We start from the raw sequence: 22,230 nt of genomic DNA, 5'->3' as shown, positions 1-22,230 counted from the left end.
TCCAGCGCTATTAATAACTGTAATGAGACGGCTCTTGCTCTAGTTTCACCAGGACGTCGAGTCAGCGAGGTTGCTGGTTCACTTCCTCGGTGGGCTCACCAACACTCCCCGCTAGTCACCGCTCCGTCCCCGCCTGTGTTTCCGTCTCTGCTCATGGTTCCGTGTGTATTCTCTCCCAGAGGCCGAGGAATGGAACCCCCACCCGTGGTGCGGTGCGGGGCGGCTGTAGCTGTAGCTTAGCCCGGCCAGAGACCACAGCTCCGGGCGGATTTCCTCCGCTCCTCCGACACGGGAGTCGACTAACTAACTAACACACGGCGTGAAGGAAGGAGAAGAAAAACCGTCCTCCGGGCAGCCAACTCGGCGGATTGACACGACTATAATGTTAACAAAGGAGGAGGTAAATGTGGGGCAGCTAGCCGCCCACGGCTCGGTTGGATCATCACGACTCGGTTTCTGTCAAATCACAAACCCACGCAGGCTTTTTTTGTGTCTCCGCTGGAGGACGTGAGTGACAGCGGGATCGACCAATCACGGAGGCGGAAGCCTGTGACGTAGACAATAAAATAAAGCAGCTGGAAAAAAAAAATCCTGTTCATTTAATTTCACAACATATTGACTCTGATTTCTCCCTTTCATATGAAAATGTATCAATCAAATTTTATTTATATAGCACCTTTCATCCAGGTACATGAAATACAAAGTGCTTTGACATTTTGACTGAAAAATAAGCGTAATAAACAAAAAATAAAGAAAAACTGGGAGACCAAAAAAAACAAACTGGGAGACCAATGCACACTGACATACAATATAGTTAATTAAAATGAAAAAAAAAATGATAAAAGTTCAAGGATTAAGGCTAAAAAATAATCAGTACACAACAATAAAATATAATAATAAAAACATTACAAGAAATTGTTTGGATTCTTTTCTTACACCTCTAGCAAAGCAAATACATTTTACATCATCAATTTAACTTTGTTACTTGCAAAATTTCATATTCACAAATCTAAATTCTCTAATCACATACCATCTTTCCCGGCCTGTAAAAATGAATTCAAACAATACATTGCAACAATCCAATATTCCAAAAATAAAAAAGCCATCCAAACCACTAAGTTATGGACTATGTATAACTTTTTGTTTGAACGGATCTATAATTTCTGTCTGTGACTAATCCCCTGGCATCAACTGTTTCTATATATGTTTTGTTTGTTTTATAATGCATTGTTGACAATTTGAAATAAAGAAATGTGGGGGGAAAAAAAATCCTGTTCAGTGTCTTTGGAGTTTTTTTCTTTTCTTTTTTTTTTCTAGTTAAAGTGCGATTAACTAAAATACAAATATTAAACTCTACCGTCTCCGTGACCCAGCTAGGACATATTTTCATACCTGTCAAGTTTTGGATTTAAACATTAAGGGTCCCACCAGCCCAACCGAGGTCCAGTATCTTATATTTTAAAACAGATTTACGGGAAATCTAAAAATAACTCTGTCAACCACTTACTGACACTGAGATGACTTCCTATGTGTGTAATTCCTATAATAGAGCCTAAATGAAAACACGCAGGGGAATTAAAGCACATTTATTGATTTTAAATATTTTCAGTTTACATACACATTGATTGTCTTCAAGTGAAACATTTACATTTTCTTTCCTTTCCCCCGTGACACACTAAAATCACAGTTACACATCTTTCAGAAGTCGTAACTGTTCCCTCATCCTGCTCCTCTTTCGGAAAGTAAATTATCCATCCCATTTTTAGAGATTATTGGAACTATCTTCTCTCTCGTTACGTCCATCCATCTCTGATTTGTTGGTTTGTTCCCGTTGTTGCCGCTAACCTCGCGAGAACTGCCACCCAGGCTACAGCAGGTGGCAGTTCTCGCGAGGTTAGTGGCAATTTAGTTTGCTGTTTCAAATGTATTATATTATAAAACGGGAAATTTACGGGAAAATACTAACACGGGAGGAGGACGGGAAAGAGGGGTAAAATGCGGTATTTCCCCTGCCAAAACGGGAGAGACTTGACAGGTATGCATATTTTATTAATGAAAAATGAATGTTTAGTCCTTAGATTATATCACTCCCTGCAGGACGCAGAAAGCATGACAAGGTCGCTCATCCACTTACAATCTGCTGGTGTTCAAATTATCAATGTTGATTAAAAGAACCATTTCTTATCATTAAAACAAAAAGTTTATTTAGCCATTCCCCATAACTTAAAAAGTACACAACAGTTCCCAAAATGCCATAGAGCTGTCTGGAAGTTACACATCAAAGCATAAACAAGAGGGAAATAACACTGCACCAAACCAAATCTAACAGTAGATAGAACAGCAAACGGAGCCAAAAGACAAATATGTATGGAAATTCATTCATAATCAAATGTTTAGTTGCTTTTGATCAGTTAAAACAGTGGACTCGGTTTTGTCCTATCTACAGATTTAAAAATACACTAAGGGTGGAGTTTTATGGTATTTTCCAGTGGAGATGTAAAACTTTTTATAAATATTAAAAAAAACATGACATTTTACCTGTTAAGTCTAGTTGATCCAAGTCACGTTCACTGACCTTGTTCACAGTAAAACTTATACAAGTGAACATCCAAAATGATTCACAGGTATTTCACATCTCAACCATTCCTGTGTACAAAAGCTACATTTAGAGCCCAATTCCTGCAAATCAGGGAAGGCACGACCCATGTGACATGGCTGGAAGAAGACGACTGTAGTCCAATTATGCCTAAAATCCCTATGAGGCCCACAAGAGCAAAAGAAACTCAAGTTTTGTTCACAGATGAATAATTTAGATAAGGAAAAAAAAAGTTGAGCAACTGACCATTTGTTTTATTTGTATCAATCTCCCCATGCTCATTAAGATCCACTTTAACAGCCTTGAAATTAATCAAATTTCAATTATAACCCTGGAATCATCAAAAATGTAAGCAATACCAGCAGCTAATTTTTAACAGTAAGACTGTTACTGTATGTAGAAGCCGCTGCATTTAAAGCTGTCGGCTTTGCCAATTTAAACATCCAACATTCAGATAAAACAATTTCCGATAATTATTTTGTCACTTACACATCTTGGAATTAAATAGCTATCAAATTCAATTCTAGAATCAAATTATTCAGGGCAATGAAATAAACACATTACTTTACCCCACTTTATAATGGAGCCCATTTAAATGAACATTCTACATGTAGTTTCAGATTGTGTACATTTCAGATTATTTAGGTCACTTACGGGAGTCTACCAATTATAATTTCAACCCTTCGAACCAAATACAAACTTTTGTACAACAGTGTTCAGTTAATGTTACAGCAAAGGAAGGAACTCTCCATACAGCTCTAATAACTCAAAATATGACAAAGCTGATAAAAGCAAACACACTATCTAACCTTTGCATAACAGAGTCAGATTTAATAAAAAATAACTCCAACATGTTTTCTTTTGCAAACAACCTTTGTGGGGAAGCACTCTGCATTGTGAATTATTCAGAAACGCGGCAAGGTACCAATGAGGAAAAATACCCTCATCACCATTAAATTATGCCTTTTTAATCCCATCACCCACCACTTTGCCAGATTGCAATTTGGGCTGAAATTGTAGCAGAACAGGAGGAGGGTAAGGGGATGGAGCAGAGAACAACAAATATAAACAAGAACACATTTAGAAAAAGTAAAATTCCTTTAGGTTTGACTATATTACCAGCTCGAACTGTCTCAAATACAGATAGTTACAAGCTACCAAATCAATCACTTTCACTTGACCCCTCAAAATATTTTAAAGACACGTTTTCTCCCCCCCCTAGACTAATTATGCATCAGGTCTTTAAGAACAACAATGCTGAATGAGGATAACATTTCAGATTGCATGACCTGGAAGTCTGATATGATCCAATTTCAAATCAGCGATGTTGTTTTTACTTACTCTATGCACATGACCCCAAATACAGATAAAAAGTGATGAATGAGATGTTGGAGTTCAGAGCGTGTTATGATCCGACACGCGTCATAGTAGTCTTCTTGTCAGAGAAGAAGCTTCTCAGCAGAACCACCTGGCTGATGCTGACCACCAAGAGGATAATGGCTTCTCCAATGGACCAGAATGCAACGCGGGTGTTGAGGTCCTCAGCCCGACTGCGCCCTTGCGCCTCACGGAGGCGGAAGTGTGTCTGGTAGTCGATTACTGATTTCAGAGCCTCGTGAATAGACACACAGGCTGATTCCATCTGAATATGAAAAAGAAACCGGAGCCAAAAATCATCATTACAGTTAATTAGCTACAAAACGAAACCTTAAAAGATAGCGATTCACCAGACCTGCACAAGAACTTCACCAGATTCTTTCACAAAAGAACTGGTTCAAATCATGCATATTTAGAAGGTGTTTTTTTTCCCCCCCTTTTCTGTTAATGAGTAATCTTTTATGTGATTGTATTAACCATCATAGCTAACAGAATTCTTTAGGTTTATGTTATTATAGCATTAAATACAGTTTTACACTAAAACCCTAAAAAACTGACTACAAACTAATCTTGAAAAGCAGCTGACATATATTCCGACTTTTTATACAAAACCTATACCCTCAGTTTTAACTTATTCAGGATGTACATGTTATTGATCAATAGAAACTGTTTATACCTTTAACTTAGATAATGATTTGATCATATTGAAGTCATTTACGGACAAATGCAAATAATTTCCCAGCTCGCCCTAACAGATGCAATGATTACAAAGAACAATGATAGAGATGGAGGATTAGAGCCATATCTCACTTTGCACCACAAGATTTGATTTAAATCAGTCTATAATATCCATGTTAGACAAAATACGATCCTGAGTTAATGTTAATCACGACTACAAACAAAGAAAAAGCTCACCTGGGTCAGAGCAGTGACTCTGTTCTCATTGGGGAAAAGTGGAGGATCATCCCCAACCTGGAAGTCAAAGTAAACCGTCTTGTGTGTGAAGGTGGAGAACTCATTGCTGAAGCAGAACTTGTAGGTCCCATTCTTGGCTGCTGTAAAAGTAAAACTATCATACTGCTTCTTCATCTCCTTGTAGAGTGTCGTGCCATCTGGGTCCTCCAAACGACAGTCCACGTCATAGTGGCCCCCAGTGACAACCTGGGAATTCAAAAAACACGAGGTGGATTACCAATAATGGCTTAATCTCTTCAACGGTCCTTTCTTTCAACATGTTGTTCCTCTTTCTTTTTTTTTTACTTCAAAAATAACGGGCAGAGTCTGACCTAAAACCTAAGTGTAAAGTGCAAAGGTATATGTGCTCTGGCCAGAAATGTAATGTTAATAAAGATTACATGTACATTCTGTCAAGAACTACTACAGTAAAGTTTATTTGGGTCCACAGTTGAGGAAATGAGTATGCTTTGAAAAGCCCTTTATTTAAATTTAAATGTATTTATTTATTTTTTTAAATGTTTATATCATTTATAAAAAGAGCTAAATTTTACAAGGATTTTAACTTTTTAAAACCATTTGTTACCAAAAGCTGCCGTAGCTTTAAATATCTACCCAAACGTTGCGTCCGAAATGCCATACTAAACAGTATAAGTATACTTAAGTTCGGCACATTTTTGAGTAAATATCAGTAGTATGCATTAATTCGGACATACTATTCAAAGCCACACATCACTTCCTGCCGTTGAAGTGACGTGTCACAGCAGCAGTACTGCTCCGCTATTTCCCGTTTACCCTGGCCGAAACAAGATGACATTATATAATATTATTATATACGAATATTATAATAATATTATACTTATGACATATACGCATCACTTAGCAAGCAAACACCGCTGCATTGCATTGTGGGAAGTTTCTGCTTAGCTAGTGTCCATCAATCCACACTAATAAATTTCTCCGGAATGAGTATGGATAGAGCACACTATTGAGTACGTACTAAGGTTTCGGACGCACTAAAAAATCTCACATACTGTTTTTGCATACTCATTAGGGTGGAAGTATGCAATTTTGGACGCAGCCGAATATTTAAAAAAAAAATGGAGTTAAAGCCTCATTCAATCAAAAGTCTTCGTTTCACTCTTTGAGTCCATATTGAGATCACTTTTTGATTCATGTCTCCATGAGATGGTACAAATCTCTAAAATAACCCTAGTACACCAATTTTAGTTAGTTTTTAGTCATTTCTATTTTCTATTGGAATGCAGATGGGGTGTCTACAATACATCTATAACTAATGATATCACTAGGCAGTCTGCAGAGGGTTTATTGGATTATATATATATATATATATATATATATATATATATATATATATATACACACACACACACACACACACACACACACACACACACACACACACACACACAGTACTCGAGTTGTAAAAAAAAAAACATCAGGGGGGATGGTGGATTTTATCATATGGGGACAGATAATTTGTGCTGATTACAAATAATATAATATATTACAAATAATAGCAGTGACCAAAACTCCTGCAGAAATACTGCAGGAATGACATAGCAGCAGTTAAATGCAGCCTTCTGTAAGCTTTAAATATCCACTGGGCTTACATCTAATACATCAAAACACAACAATAAAAAACAGTTTTCTGAACTTATCAATATGAATCTGTCCTTCACAGGATAAGTAAAATGGATCACTGCAAAAACTCAAAATCTTAACAAGAATATTAGTTTAATTAGTAAGAAAATCTCATTACACTTAAAACAAGACTCATCACTAGAAAAAACAACAATTTTCACCTGTTTCAAGTAGATTTTCAATTGAAATAAGTAGAAAAATCTGCCAGTGGAACAAGATTTATTTGCTTGTAATAAGAAGATAAGTCTTGTCCCACTGGCAGACTTTTCTACTTATTTCAAGTGAAAATTTACCTGAAACAGGTGAAAATTGTCAAATAAGTTATTTTTCTGGTGTTATTTTTCTGGTGATGACTCTAAATGTTGAAATAGCAGTAAAACCACATTCATTGATGAAATGACAAGGGATGGAAAGGGGGGATGGCAGTTTTACAGGGGGGATGATTTGGACCGTTTTTATTTCAGGGGGGATGCCATCCCCTCTCATCTCGAGTACTGTAATATATATATATATATATATATATATATATATATATAAATAAATAAATAAATACATAAATAAATAAATGAAACTTTATTATCAAAGCAAAGGGTTGCTGTGTTTGGAGTTGCGGTGTCCGTATAAAGAAGAGGGAGACGGGTGCACGAAGAGAGGACGGGCAGACGGGGAGGGTACCTGGAACTCCAGCGTGCACTTGGTCCCGATGATGATGTCCTCGTAGAAACACTGCTTGGCGTTGTCGGGCAGCTCAAACGTGAGCTCGGAGCCCAACACCCATCCGCACAGCAGCTGGGCCCACAGCACCTGCAGCAGCAGCCGCACAGATCCCAACATCCTAACACCCGGAGAAACAGCTGCAACCACGAACCTGGCGAGACCAACACCCGCCGTCAGAAAACACACAAAACACGAGCCCAGAAATAAATACGAAGAATAAAACCCAGATTTAAGCGACAGTTTGTTAGCTCAAAGCTAACGAGCTATGTGGCCTTTGTATTTCACAGACCAAAAAAAGCTTGTTATTTGTAACATTATTCTCTACTTAGTATACTAACAACATTTTGATACGTGCATGGCCAAGTGGAGATAGCGTTAATTCAAGCACGCATTTATAAATGTATTATTTTGTGTTAAAGTACTTACTCACTAAAAGCTCCTCACCCGGATGCGAGTGCGTCAAATGCTGAGAAATGTGTCTGAAACAAGCCCCGGGATTGGCGGTGGGGGATGAACTCCCGCCCCCGGCCGCGTCTGGTTGGGGGAGACAGGAGAGAGGAAGAGCAGAGGGGAGGTCACGTGGCCTCTGGCTGGACCAATCAGCGACCAGCGACGCGCATCTTCCTCTTCAGTCCGCTCCAACGTGGCTGCTTCCTCAAGCCGGAGTATGGTTCTGCGTTAAATCGACGCAGATGCTACGGTGCGCGTCGCAGCGTACCCTACGCCGTAGGCTCTGCGTTGGTGTAACGCGGAACCATAAATCCGCCTTTATACAGCATGTAGACGTATGCATCTGAAAACTGGTATCTATCTTTAAAAATGAACGACATCCAGGGGCGCTTCCAAAACTGTTTCCTAGGGGGGGCCAGATGGGGCCACATAAATTCTTGGGGTGGACACCAAAACTAAAATACACCATTACAGGATTTTATTTTATTATACTGTTGTAGTATACAGGCTCAGAAAGAATACTTTTTTTCTTTTTCTTTTTTTACTTTCTAACTTGTCTGCATATTAAGGGTTAAAGGGAAAGTTCGGTTTTTTACAACCTGGACCTTATTTCTGGCATTTTTTATGGTTGTATACTCACCCAGAGGTGTTTGGTGTCATTTGGAGTCCTTCGGAAGATATTAGGAGTTTTTTGCGAGCCCCTTCTCCATATAACGGTAGCGCCTGGGGCACAGAGGGACACTGCGGTGCAGCGTCTAAATAACACATGATTGCCGTGAAACTCTTCATTTCTTTTATGAATCACTAGATCTGCTTCCAGGACCTGTTGTAACATTGTGGCACTGTCTGTGTAATAAATAAAATAAATAAATCCGTTTGTAAACAAGACCTCTGAACTCATGACGTCATCGCGAGTGCGCGCACTCTGTCCTCCGTTCAGTGAGCTCTTCAGCCGTATACTCCGGCTCAAAACGGTAAGGACGTCCATCATATTCAAAGTCGTCGTCCACAACCTCAGAATTTGACAAATATTCAGACATGTTTCAAATAACTATCAGTAAACTAACAGTAGCGATCTCCAGCTGTACACGGAGCTGTGTCTGGGACGCGCGCACAGAGATGACGTCATGAGTTCAGAGGTCTTGTTTACAAACGGATTTATTTATTTTATTTATTACACAGACAGCGCCACAATGTTACAACAGGTCCTGGAAGCAGATCTAGTGATTCATAAAAGAAATGAAGAGTTTCGCGGCAATCATGTGTTATTTAGACGCTGCATCGTCTGTGTCCCTCTGTGCCCCAGGCGCTACCGTTATAAGGAGAAGCGGCTCGCAAAAAACTCCTAATATCTTCCGAAGGACTCCAAATGACACCAAACACCTCTGGGTGAGTATACAACCATAAAAAATGCCAGAAATAAGGTCCAGGTTGTAAAAAACCGAACTTTCCCTTTAATACCATGTTGGTAAAAACCTAAGGCATATATATGCATTTTTAATATATAATATATATAATATATTTATTATTTTTATTTATTATGAATATATCATCATTTATTTTAGTAATACATATATATATATATATATATATATATATATATATATATATATATATATATATATATATATATATATATATATATATATATATATATATATTATTATTATTATTATTATTAGGCTCAGAAATAGTTAAAGAAAGGCCTACTGATATGCATTTTGCCCAAATGATTTGGGATGAAATGCATAACTGACGATAGAATCTATGTGACCGGCAAGTGTTGTTTTTTTTTTTATTTTTATTTAGGCCAGTGGGGTGGCCAGCAAATTTGTCGGGGGGGCCATGTCGGGGGGGCCATGGGGCCAATTTTTATATGATGGTCAGGACTGTTCTTTCCTTATATGATTACTTAAAAAAAAATAGGGACTGTGTTACTGTGAGTGTAGTAGTAGTCCAAAACCTGATTATACTAGAAAACCAACACAATCTCTTATGAATTTGCCCTCTTTTTTGTGGATAGCATTTAAAAATAGCAGAGATAGAAGATCACAGAAGTAGACCTAAGTATTTAAAGGACATTCTTCTTCTAATCGCTTTTGGGATGTTGTAGACATCTTCAAATACTGATCTGATCTATTCTGGACTTACATTTTCTGAATGAAGGTGGTTGTAAAATATACAAAAACGTTGATGAAGTTCTTTCCTGTGAGTATGTTTGACTTCTTATCAGCTTGTTGTTGCATTTTCAACAGTTGAAAAGTCTCTGTTTCATGTTTCTGGAGGTTTAATTTGAATTTAAATGTAGATTGAGGTGCATTTTGTATTTTAAACTTAACCCTATAGCTATAACCTCCAGTTAGCATGGCATTTATAGCTGGTATGGAGTCGGATCCTCATACAAACTGGCTGCTTTGCCTCTTATTCATGAAATTAGTTCAATAATAATAATAATAATAATAATAATAATAATAATAATAATAATAATAATAATAATAATAATAATAATAATCTTCTCTATGATTTTACCAATTCATGTCATCTGATAAAAACCGGGAGGGGTTTAAATACAAGAAATATAAACTCTGAAACTATATGTACACCAACGGGTGTGTGATCCATGGCAGTAGAGCATCAATTAATTGAAATATGTATGCACCCTGTAAAGGGTATCTTATTTTTTTTTTTTTACAGCTGTCATATTTTTTTGTCTGTGGTCCGAATTCTTTGTATTTTTGTTTAATGATTTTTGTCATTCTGTGTTATTTTGCACGTTTTTTCACATTACTCTTGATTATTTTTCTGTTTCAGTTTTGCCTTTTGACATTAGCTGGATTTATCTGACTTATTTGACAGTTGTTGTCATTTGTTATCTTTTGTTATCTATTAGTTTTGAATGCTTCATGCCATTTTACACTTCTTTGTTTAAGTCGGATAAAATGTATAACTTGTTTGTTGTTTACATTTCTTCTACATCACATTTTATCCATTTGGTATTTTGTGTTATATCTTTGAATGAGACAGAAGCCACTACATGCCGTTGTTCAGTGGATCCTTTCAGCAAGTTGCCCATGCATTATAATACTCAAATACATTTATTTTTTTTGTGATTAAACTTTTTTTTATTGATTTTCCATCACTTTTCCATCACTTGAAGCAATTCACATGTCCATAATATGACCGTTTACAGCAATACAAAACCAAGCTGTGAACACAACGAGAAAAGAAAAGACAAATACACTATACAAAACAGAAAACCAACAGAAAACATAGAGAACATGCACATTCCTCTTGACACCATATGCAACTCCGCATTTCCTCATACAACATTGCACTTCACATTCATCTACTGCGCATTATATGATAATACACATACATCAGGGATATGACACACATATTTCAATTATCATGGCTAACCTCTCCAATCATTTCCAGATAGGGGTCCCAGACTTTTCTGAACACACTTAGACTGTTGTTAACTCTGTGAATAAGCTGCTCAAATGAAGCTATTTTAGCCAACTCATCTCTCCATTCCTTAAAACTGACCTTCTTTCTTGACTTCCAATGCCTAAGTACTATCCTGCTTCCTGTTAGAACTTTAAACTTTAAACTTTATTTATTTATGTAGCACTTTTCATGCAGCTGGAGTGCAACACAAAGTGCTTTACAGTACATTGATACATAAAAAAAACAATCTCCCTTGACCCCCCCACTCCCCGTACCCTCATTCATACGACATACACACATACACACAGCATATTATATAGATGCATACACACCCGGCACCCCCACCCTTGTGATAAAAATGGAGTATGGCTGAGCACTGATAGACCAGGTGAGGAAACACCATCCTATGGGAGCCTTCCACACCGAGAGCCGTCCAAGCCCACGACTACAGGAGACGCCGCCGCAGAGACCCCCCCGACCCAGACAGAGAGGGGCCCACACTAGGCTATAAAGCCCTGGAGCAGGACCCCCAACTATCCAGGCCAGGACAGCAGGACCCCCAACCATCCAGACCAGGACAGCAGGACCCCCAACCATCCAGACCAGGACAGCAGGACCCCCAACTATCCAGGCCAGGAAAGGCCCCCCATAGGCAGACCAGACTCCCGGCGTGGAGGGCCCCCATGAGGAGAACACTGGCGCTGAGAACTAAGAAACAATAAACAAGATATGAACAGAACTAAAAGGAGTGTAAAACATACTAGAAACAGCATAAATGAATGTTAATATAAAAGATAACTTAGACACTAAGACAGTAAAGGCAACATTAAAACATAAATTTGTAAAAAAATAAATAAGTAATTAATAAAAGCTTTAAGAAGAACTTAAGAGGAATAAAATGACATGGAGGAAAACATTAGTAAGTATTGCTAAATAAGTAAAAGGAGACTCAGTTAAAAGCTAATTTAAAAAGGTGAGTCTTGACCTTTAAAAGCAGAAGAGAAGCCGAGAAGCTGAGAAGCAGCAGAGACTGTAGAAGGGCTAGTTTCACCCAAGAACACTTATGTGCAGACAAGTTAGCTTCTGTTGGTATGAACAGGGGTGGAAAGTAACAAATTACATTTACTCACGTTACTGTAATTGAGTACTTTTTATGAGTAATTTGTAATTTTCTAAGTAGTTTTTGAAATATGTAATTTTTACTTTTTACTCGAGTACATTTTGACCCAAGTATTTTACTTCGCTACATTTGAACCCCCTCATGTTACTAAGTACAAACTTTATGGTGAAAATCTTTTTATTTTGCATTTTATTGTGGTTTATTGTGAATAGCAGGATCCTGCGGGCATTGGGCACTTTATTTTGTGTTTGAATACTTTGATTCTGGTTTTAATGTTGTCGGTTGGACAAATGACGGAAAATAGTTTGCACTTTACAGTACAGGTCGTGACTGTCATTTTTGTCCTGTTCTGCGGAAGTAAAAGGATCATGTTACTGAGCTCAGCTGAGCTTTTACAAGTGTGGATGTTAAATTAATTAAATTAATACTTTAATATGCATCGAAGTTAATTAAAACAACTTGTGCTGGATTTGATTCGTGACTCATCCTTTTTTTGCATTAAATAACTGAAAGTAACTTTTACTCAAATTACATTTTAAATGAAGTACTTTTGTACTTTTACTCGAGTACATTTTTAGATGAGTACTTTTACTTTTACTTTGAGTAGGATTTAAGCAAAGTAAAGATACTTTTACTAAATTACAATTTTTCAGTACTTTTTCCAACTCTGGGTATGAAATATATTTATAAATCAGTCATCTTCATTATAAAACACCACCCCTACATGACGCGCACTGGCCTGGAGCGCGTCTTGCCGTCAGCTGTGAAAACTCGGCTGACCTCAAAACGAAGTCTCGCGTGACTTGGAAGTATGAGATTACAGCATAGGGAGGGCTGCATGGAAAGCTGAAAAGACAAAACAAAAGCCACACGTTTCAGCTCTCAGGCGCTGGTCGCTTTTCCCCCTTTTTAGTTCACCAAAAAACAGTTTTCTTTCTTTTTTTTTTCCTCGCATCCCTTTCTCTCTCGCAGCAACACTGTATCGGTGTCCGCACCATGCCCAGTAGCACGTCTTTGCTGGAGGCCGAGGAGGGGGAGTCGGAGCTGCCGCCGCCGCCGCTGCTGCACGCTTTCTCCGGCGTGGGCCTGGAGGAGCACGGCGGCCCCCGGAGCCGGGGCCGGGACCCGGACCCGGACCTGGACCCTGCTTTCCCCCCGCTGCCCCACTACAGCCTGCTGGGGACGGTGCTGGACCTGAAGCCGCTGCCCTCGGGGGGGGACGGGAACAAAGACCCCCGGCACCAGCAGCACCAGCAGCAGCTGGAGCTCCTGGAGACGGTGCTGCTGTACCCCGGGGACGGGCTGGAGGGCGGCGGGGCCGCGGCGGGGCTCGAGGCCGAGCCGGCGCTGCTGGCGTCCCGGCGGAGGAGCGTGAACACCACGGAGTGCGTGGCCGTGCCCAGCTCCGAGCACGTAGCCGAGATCGTGGGGAGGCAGGGTGAGTGGGGGGTGGTCATTTAACCCGTACACGGGACCAGGAGCCTCGGAGAGGGAATCAGACCCGAGAACAGTTTCCTGGTCTCCAGAAACCAGCACGCTGGCTAGCCTAGCCCTCTAAAGCCTGATTTATGGTCCCGCGTTAAAGCGACGCAGAGCCTACGCCGTAGGCTCTGCGTCGCTTTAACGCGGGACCATAAATTAGGATTTATACAGCATGTAGACGTATGCGTCTGAAAACTGGTATCTGTCTTTAAAAATGAACGACATCCCAAAATTAATCCCAAATATATATTATTTTTACATAGATACAATTTGATTTTTTTTTTTAATTTGATTTATTTTATTTTTGAACATGTAAAAAATCTCTTCTTTTTTTTTACATATAGGCCTACAATTTGATTTTTTTTTTATTTGATTCATTTTATTTTTGAACATGTAAAAAAAACAAACAAAACAACACTTGAGAAGTGAGAAGTTTAAGAAAACCAAACAAAAAAAACAACAAAGAATTTCATCCTTTAAAACTAGTTATCTTGATTTACATGTGTCAAAAAAGGAGTAGGAAGAAGTGTAAACTTATTTAGTCCTACCCCCATTCACTGTTCATTTAGAATCAGAATCAGAAAGGGGGTTTATTGCCAAGTTTGTTAACACAAACAAGGAATTTGTTGTGGTGATTGGTGCAATAAAATAAAAATATAAAAACAAACAGATATATAGAGATAAAGTAAGAGATAGAATAAAATAAAATGTATAAACAGAAATGTACAATATGAGGATTAAAAAGTGCCGGATATGAGTCTTTAATTTAACCTGTATTTATAAATATTCACACACTGAACTCACACTTCTAAATAACAGTATTATTATTATTGTTATATACTGTAACTGTATTTATAAATCAGTGTCTCTCGTCATTCTTTTACTTGCTAAATATCATATACACTGTTGTAAGTGGAGAAAAAGCCGCGTACCTTACGCCGTAAGCTCTGCGTCGGTGTGACGCAGAACCATAAATCATCCTTTAACTGGGTCACCACCAGCCTCACTCCAACACCCACGAAACTTAAACTCCCTACTTTTTAAATCAGCCACAAGTGTGTTTTACTTTTGACGGGTGGTTTTAACGTGTTGTTTCGTGTGAACTAGTGGACCTCGGTGCCGGGCTGGGCTTTGTCTCACAGCAGACACCGTGTCGGTCACCATTGCCACATCAGCTGGAGCTTTAGTTTGCTCTCATTTTGCAGCGAGTTTTATGGTTTACGACTTTAACCGGACACGTCTCCGTTTTCTCGTTGGTTGCAGATGAATCGGCTTTATCTTTTGTGACTTTACACAAAGTTTACAGAGATTGTTGGAGGAGTTGAGGGAGGGTTATTATGTGGTGATTTAGACCGGTTGGGGGGGAGGGAGCTGCAAGTGATGACAACAACAGGAAATGGCTCTGGTAATGATGTTGGACTCTCAACCACTGCTGAGAGGAATATTTAATTCATAAGCTGAGGAACTTTTAAATGGAATTAATGACTGCAAATGGGGCTCTAGGTGGTGGAAAAACTGACCTTGCAGTATGATTGTTTTTTTTTTCTTTTTTTTTTTCTGGAGCTATTATGATATCTTAAAGATAGACGAATCACGGCAAAAACCTTAGGCTCTCCAGAACTATGGAGGGAAATCTGCAATTGTGAACACCATAAATGATACAATCATTTGAAAAAAAAAACATTTTTCTTTGGAAGAAGCTCACCACTATGCCTGTTGAGCTTCTTTTTTTTTTTTTTTTTTTTTGCTTTTTGGAGGACTGATTATTGTTTGTAAAGATGCAGTGATTTCAATTTTCTTGAATAATTAATTTTTTTCAAGTGAAGAGAAAATCCGAAGTGCTCAGGGAATTGTTCAGAAAAAATCTTGAAGGTGCTCTTTGGTGTTGGGGAAAAATACAATATCTTGTCAAAAAAGGGAGTCCAAGGCACTCTTCTTGTGGAAAAATATTTAAAAGCCTTTATTGAAACATGGCTAATAAGTTTAAAAACATGGGAGCAGAGACCCACGCGTTTCGGCGCAAGCCTTGAAGAAGGCTTTTTAATATTTTTCCACAAGAAGAGTGCCTTGGACTCCCTTTTTTGACAATTAATTTTTTTCCCTTGAAGGTCTTACCTGTTGATACTGACCTACGCTGATTCTCTTTTTGGGGGGGTGTCTATAATCAGCCGCATATCTCATTTTAATTAACAATAAAAGTTGGCAGACACAATCGTGCTAAGGATATGTGCTCTAGTAACTTGATTTTTAACCTTTTTGGCTTCACAACATTAGGGTTTGGGATTATTACCAGTGAAAGTCTGTGAATACGATAAACGTGAAGCCGATTACTTTTACACTTTCTTCCACACATTCTTCCACATTTATTTTTTATTTGCTATTTTCTACTCCAGAGTAAAAAAAATACAAACAAACAACCAAAAAATAACTTTAACATGCTCCCCAGTGGTATCATCTTCATCGACTGGTACCAGTCAGAGCCAACACGATAAAAACCGGCCACCAACCATTGGTGCACTGCTAGTGGTTTGACATTCAGTATTATCCAGCTTAAAGTTCATGCAGCTGAAGTTTCTGGTTAGGGGTTTTGCAGTTAGATAAGCACAAAAGTTTTACCAGATTTTACCACAAATATGATCAGTGAGTGATTATTTTAGATTTGTTTTATTTTTTGCTCTCATAGAACACTGAAGTGGTTGTTGCTCTAAACAAGTGTAACTGGTATATTTTTCTAATGAAAGAGTACATCTCTTTGGCAAGGGAAGGGACATACACACTGACGAAATCTATGATACATGACTGAATAATTGAAACTATTTATATTAATTATTCAATCAAAGTATTTAAACCCAGGCTTGTCATTGTTCAAACCTCTTCCCAAGGAGTGCCATCATCAGATGAGACAGAGATCCTTCAAGCCATTTATATTCACACACAGCCTGATACAAAATAAACATGCAGCGCAGCGAACAAATAGGGGGGGGTCGGGCTTGCCTGCCCACCTAAGCAAAATGCCTCTCCAACAATAAGTGCTTAAGTGGACACAATGTAACGAGACAAGAAAATCGGCACTAGTGACCAGCTGCAACTATCCATAAACAAAATGCTGCTATCATGTGGAAGTTGAGACTTCGCAGATTGCAGTGGTAAACGACTCGCAAGTGTGAGAAAAATTCACTGAACTCGCTATTGGATAAGAGACGAGGGGGGAAAAAGAAGACACTTTCTGCAATCCAACTCTGAATTTGGCTTTGATATTTCACCATCTGAAAAAGCTCCAGTTGATTTGATTTGGTGACAAATCAAGATAAACATTCTGTTACCTGTAGGAGGGTACACAAGTAGGCAAATTCAAGTAGGCATCTTGGATGTATACGATCTTTTCTTTGTTTTGACTGGATCATTTCTGGAGTGATAATGGATTTGTTCGATTGTTTGTGAAGGTTCAATAGAAGTGTCAATATCCTTAATCCATCAGGTAGTTGCTTGGATACTGCTTTGTGCAAACACTGCAAACACCCATAGCTCACAGAGTGCTGCACAGAAGTCAAATGATAAACACTCCAAATTAATTATTTTGAAAAGAAATTAATCCATTTAGGGAAATATATTGGACAAGTAGGTTATATAAAACAACTTATCTAGTTTGGAACTAGAATGATCTCAACGGTACTCTTAAATGTGCCAAAGTGGCCAGTTTGAACACTCTGTTAAAACATTCTCCTTCAAATACATCTCTTAAAAACTCTGTTACACAATAGGAAAAGTGGTGCATGATGAGATGTTATAGAATAGATTTCTAGTGTTTTGGATAACTTCAATAATCCAAAGATGGTCAGCAACTTTTTATATATATATATATATACATACATACACACTTTAAAAAAAAAATCCTTGTTTCATCTTAATTGACTGGCCAGGTAGTATTTTATTCTTGTTTGTATGCTTCTACTCTAAGATTACATGCATTTATTTTGTTTTGAAGCCAAAATAATTCAAGTACACTTGGTCATTGTCATACACCAGGAGCTGCTCATTTTTTGGGAAGTAGCCTAGTTTTTAAGATGCAGTGATTTATTTATTTATTTATTTATTTATTTATTTTTTTATAGGTCATATGCATTCAAACAATATAGTCTGATGCTCTTACAGTAACACATCCTGGATTACACCATGTGTTGTTAATAAGCACTGCAGTCCCACTCCAACGTAAACTTGACACCCCCTGCAGTCCTTGTCTGGTCGTAGAGACTGAAAGCCGAGTAGATATGCATTGGAATCTGAAAATGTTCCTTCAACCATGTCTTGATGAATCACTTAATACTTACATTATGGTTATTCTCACTGTAATTCTCACTCTTCAGTGCTCTAAGCCAGTCTATATTATTTGCCAGGGATATCACATTACCCCATGACGAGTGAGGGAAGAAATGGTTTATCTTCCCCCTCCTCACTCCCCACTTTGCTCCTGCCCTACATCCGTGACATCTCCTCTTCCACTCTTTGGGGATTTGGGGTCTCATTCTAGGCAGTGATGAGGCTTTCCAAAGCTCAATTAGCTGCTCCCGCATGAAAACAACACCCCTGTTAGTTTATTTAATCACCATAACAGATGTTAAAAAGGGTCAGAATTACAAGCAGAAGTCGTTTAGCCAGCACAGATTCCAAAGCCAGTATGGAAACGAGTAAAATCAGTAAAGCATGACATTATAAAGCAGTACCTCCAAGCTACTGCTAACAGTGGCCACTATTCTGGAATAAGGTATAATAATAATTAGTATATTATCAAACATGCCATCATATAACACATACACCCAGTTTAACTGCCTGGACTGAAGGGAACATTTGCTGAAATTAGATTGTCTTGATGAGTCAACCAGAGAATTAAAGGGGCAGATTTTATATCTGACTTTGAAAATATTCAAACTTTTCTCTGACTTTTCTGTGTGCTCCTTAAATTTTCCCCTTCTAGGCTGTAAGATCAAGGCACTTCGAGCCAAGACAAACACCTACATCAAGACACCAGTGAGGGGGGAACAGCCATGCTTCGTGGTGACGGGGCGTAAAGAGGATGTGGCCATGGCAAAGAGGGAGATCCTCTCTGCAGCGGAGCACTTCTCCCTCATTAGAGCCTCTCGAAATAAGACCGGCCCTCTGGCCACTGTGACCGGTTTAGGGACCCCTGCTCTACCTGGACAGACAACCATTCAGGTCAACAAGCATGTCATTATGATTTATGTTATTAGTGACATTACTTTGTTGTGGATTTCATTAAGGGCAGTTCTTGTGGTTATCAAGTCTTCTAAATATTGCAAACCAAGTGCTTATGATTGATACGGTGTATATCATTTTATCCAACAGGTTCGAGTACCATATCGTGTTGTTGGATTGGTTGTGGGTCCCAAAGGTGGGTGTTTAATTTTTATTCCAATAAATGCTGTGTGTGTCACTGGACATCATGTTGTTCATTATGTGCAGGGAAAGCTTACCGTAACAGCTGTATTTTATTTTTTTATTTTTAATTTGTGCAATTATTTGAAGTAATGAATTTTATTTTAAATGTGCTGAAGACAAAGTTCTTCTCCCAAGCTTGCCCTTCTGAGCATGAAAGAAATTATTCGATAGATGCCTCTAGTTTCTTCTTGCATTTCCTCAATCATTAAATTCTCACCCTCTTGATTACTACTTCAGTGACAGTCTAAAATACACAATAAAAATCTTTCTGTCATGTGTCATTATAAAACAGAAGACATACATACATACATACATACATACATACACACATACAGTTGAAGAAGACTGGAGTTTAGTGTTGTGTACTTAACCAGGTGAGTCACCAGAACAGCCCGCAGTCCAGAGCTATAATTATTGCACAGCTGTGTTTCTTCAGTGTCCAGTTTTATTGTTGGCAAGAAACCAGTGTAATTACTTCCAATGTATAAGATGACTGTAGAGTCTTTGTATTACCCTGCTTCTCTCTTCTTTTTTTTTTTTTCTTTCCCCCAGCTGGAACTAATAGGTGACAGATTTAATCCTTTTTTCCCCTCGTGTCAGATTTTTGTCAAGCTTTATTATTTTCCTCTTGACATTGTTTTTCTTTCTCCTCTAACCCCCTCCATTTGTTAATCCCATCAGCAATGCCATTGTATGCTAACCCAATGAATGTTTCTCCCACTATAACTTCAGGGGCCACCATCAAACGCATCCAGCAGCAGACCCACACCTACATTGTGACACCGAGTCGTGACAAAGAGCCCGTGTTTGAGGTCACAGGGATGCCGGAGAATGTGGATCGTGCAAGAGAGGAGATCGAGGCACACATCGCCCTCCGCACTGGAACCTGTGGGAACATTGAGGCTCCAGGCGTAGACAACAGTGATTTCCAGTTCAACGGGACGGATGTCAGCTTTGACACTTCTGCGACACCTGTTGGTTTGGGGAAGGATGGCTGGCTCCGAGCCAGCGCGTCATCATCAGGTGGCGGGAGCTTGCTGCCAGTGAGCGTTAACGGTACTCAGCGAGTCAACGGCAATACTAGCAGTGGTGTCAGGATGTCTTCCACCTACCGCAACAACAGCTCCAGTTCCCTGGGTAGCGGCTCCAGTTCAGCCGATTCTTTTTACAGTGGTGGGAATGGAAACCGGATGGCAGATTTCAGCCCAACTTTTCCATTTAATGCCAATGCTAACAACAACAACAACAACAGCAGTAGTAGCGGCAGCACAAGTTTCTGGTTTGGGGACAGCCTTCTTGGTGTGGGGTCTGAGGAGCTCATCAGCCTGGGAAGTGGAGGTTCCTCCTCAGGGTTTGATCCATTAACCATTTCTACTGCCAATACCTCGCATTCTGCTGCGCAGCCGCACATCTGGAGCCCTTTCATGGACAACCAGTCTCTTCAGGCCTTTGATGCCTTTCAGTCTCAGGTAAATAAGCTTTATAGACACTAAACAACAGATTAAAGCACTGTGATTTAAGACAGGCTCGTTTAGAGAGAAGGTTTTAACATTCTGCATTTTATTTCTTGTTATGTGTGGAACTGTCTCATTAGTCTCATTATTGATTCCTTCAGACCAGCCAGCCTGGCACGCCCCGCCTCTCTCCAACTTTCTCTGGAACCGAAGCCTTGGAGCACCCTCAGGCCCAGCGAGTTCACCAAAGGCCTTTTGGGTCAGCCGGGACCCTGGATGCCCACAGGTTCCCCTCTTACAGCTCCGCCTTTTCTTCCTCCGGTGAAAGCACCTCATCCTCTCCTCCTGAATCCTCTTTCTATCGACCAGGGCTTGGATCAGCAGGAAGAGGACAGGAGTTATGCATCCAGTGTATGGATAACCAGGTGATTGCTGCCTTGGTTCCTTGTGGCCATAACCTCTTCTGTCTAGATTGTGCGACCCAGATATGCCAGGGCCCCGAGGCTGTGTGCCCTGTGTGCCTGTCCCCAGCTACACAGGCCATTCAACTACGCAATATATGATTTTATTTCTATTTTGTTTTTAATCTTTTTTTTTTTTTTTTGTTTCCTTTCTTTTATTTTAATTATCATTCACCTTGATGTCTGGTGAGGGGTCAGTCTCCCCAACACATGTGTATGGGAGCAACAAAACTGACCCCGAAACGGTGTCTAGGTATGTCCTCGCTCCAGCTTTGTCCGGGCTGGTGTTAGGTTGACAAAGGTGCAGAAGAGTTGGTGAAATAAGGAGTGATTTGTATTTGGGGCATGGGTTAGGGTGTTCAGCCCATTCATGTGCCTGCTATTGTGAAGTTATTTTCCTTGATTGATCAAATGGAGGGTTTGAAGCCCTATGTAGCATTGGGAGGGTTGGGAAATATATATACACATATATATGTATGTATGTGTGTGTGTGTATATACATATTATATATTTTTTTCCTCATTGTGATTTTTATTTACATGGATAATACATGATTTGAGTTTTTTTTTTTTTTTTTTTAGAAAGTTTTTAGTTATCAGTTTCTTCCTACCTATATTTTATTTTTTTAAAACTACATTGAAATATATTAGAAACATATTGTTGGCATATGGGTCAACACTTTATTTTTTATTTTGAGCGTTGAGATTATTTTGTCAACATCTCAAAGATTTTATTTTGCCAGAAATAAAGAAAGAACAGTAGGTGAGCATGTTTGGGTTTGGCAAGTCCCACATTTTACCTTTATATTTAATAGTATTTGAATGCAGAAGGAAGGTCGACTTCATGTCCTCACGTCATCCTGTCAAATTTCACTTTATCCCAGATGATTTGCGTAAACATGAGGCTGATGTGAATATGCTTCTTGAGAAGGATGTGTTCATGTACTCCAGATCAAAAATCTGACTTTTGAGTGTTGCTGATGTAAAGTTCATCTCTATATTAACGTCAACACTCCGAGGAGGTGGGTGTTGTTGTTGTGTTGTTTTTTAATTA

At 39.1% G+C, this 22,230-nt stretch overlaps 2 protein-coding genes across 2 annotated transcripts; one reads left to right on the top strand and one right to left on the bottom strand.

The window, feature by feature from the left end:
• Positions 1-2,187: 2,187 nt before the first annotated feature.
• tmed7 (transmembrane p24 trafficking protein 7) lies at positions 2,188-7,846 on the bottom strand. The gene is made up of 4 exons (XM_061729294.1): positions 7,736-7,846; positions 7,268-7,460; positions 4,889-5,134; positions 2,188-4,238 (listed from the first exon to the last, which is right to left on the bottom strand). Exons 2-4 carry the CDS (start codon positions 7,424-7,426, stop codon positions 4,002-4,004), a joined length of 642 nt encoding a protein of 213 aa, XP_061585278.1. The 5' UTR covers positions 7,427-7,460; positions 7,736-7,846; the 3' UTR covers positions 2,188-4,001.
• A 5,442-nt stretch (positions 7,847-13,288) lies between these two features.
• On the top strand, positions 13,289-21,332 carry LOC133451087 (RNA-binding E3 ubiquitin-protein ligase MEX3C-like). Its single transcript, XM_061730026.1, has 5 exons — positions 13,289-13,764; positions 18,781-19,019; positions 19,170-19,215; positions 19,995-20,731; positions 20,878-21,332. Exons 1-5 carry the CDS (start codon positions 13,323-13,325, stop codon positions 21,277-21,279), a joined length of 1,866 nt encoding a protein of 621 aa, XP_061586010.1. The 5' UTR covers positions 13,289-13,322; the 3' UTR covers positions 21,280-21,332.
• Positions 21,333-22,230: the final 898 nt, after the last annotated feature.

The sequence above is a fragment of the Cololabis saira genome, chromosome 9 (genome assembly GCF_033807715.1).
Source record: "Cololabis saira isolate AMF1-May2022 chromosome 9, fColSai1.1, whole genome shotgun sequence".
Lineage (NCBI taxonomy): Eukaryota > Metazoa > Chordata > Actinopteri > Beloniformes > Belonidae > Cololabis > Cololabis saira.
The sequence above is the reverse complement of the archived record's forward strand: the minus strand, read 5'-3'. Positions and strand labels throughout refer to the sequence as shown.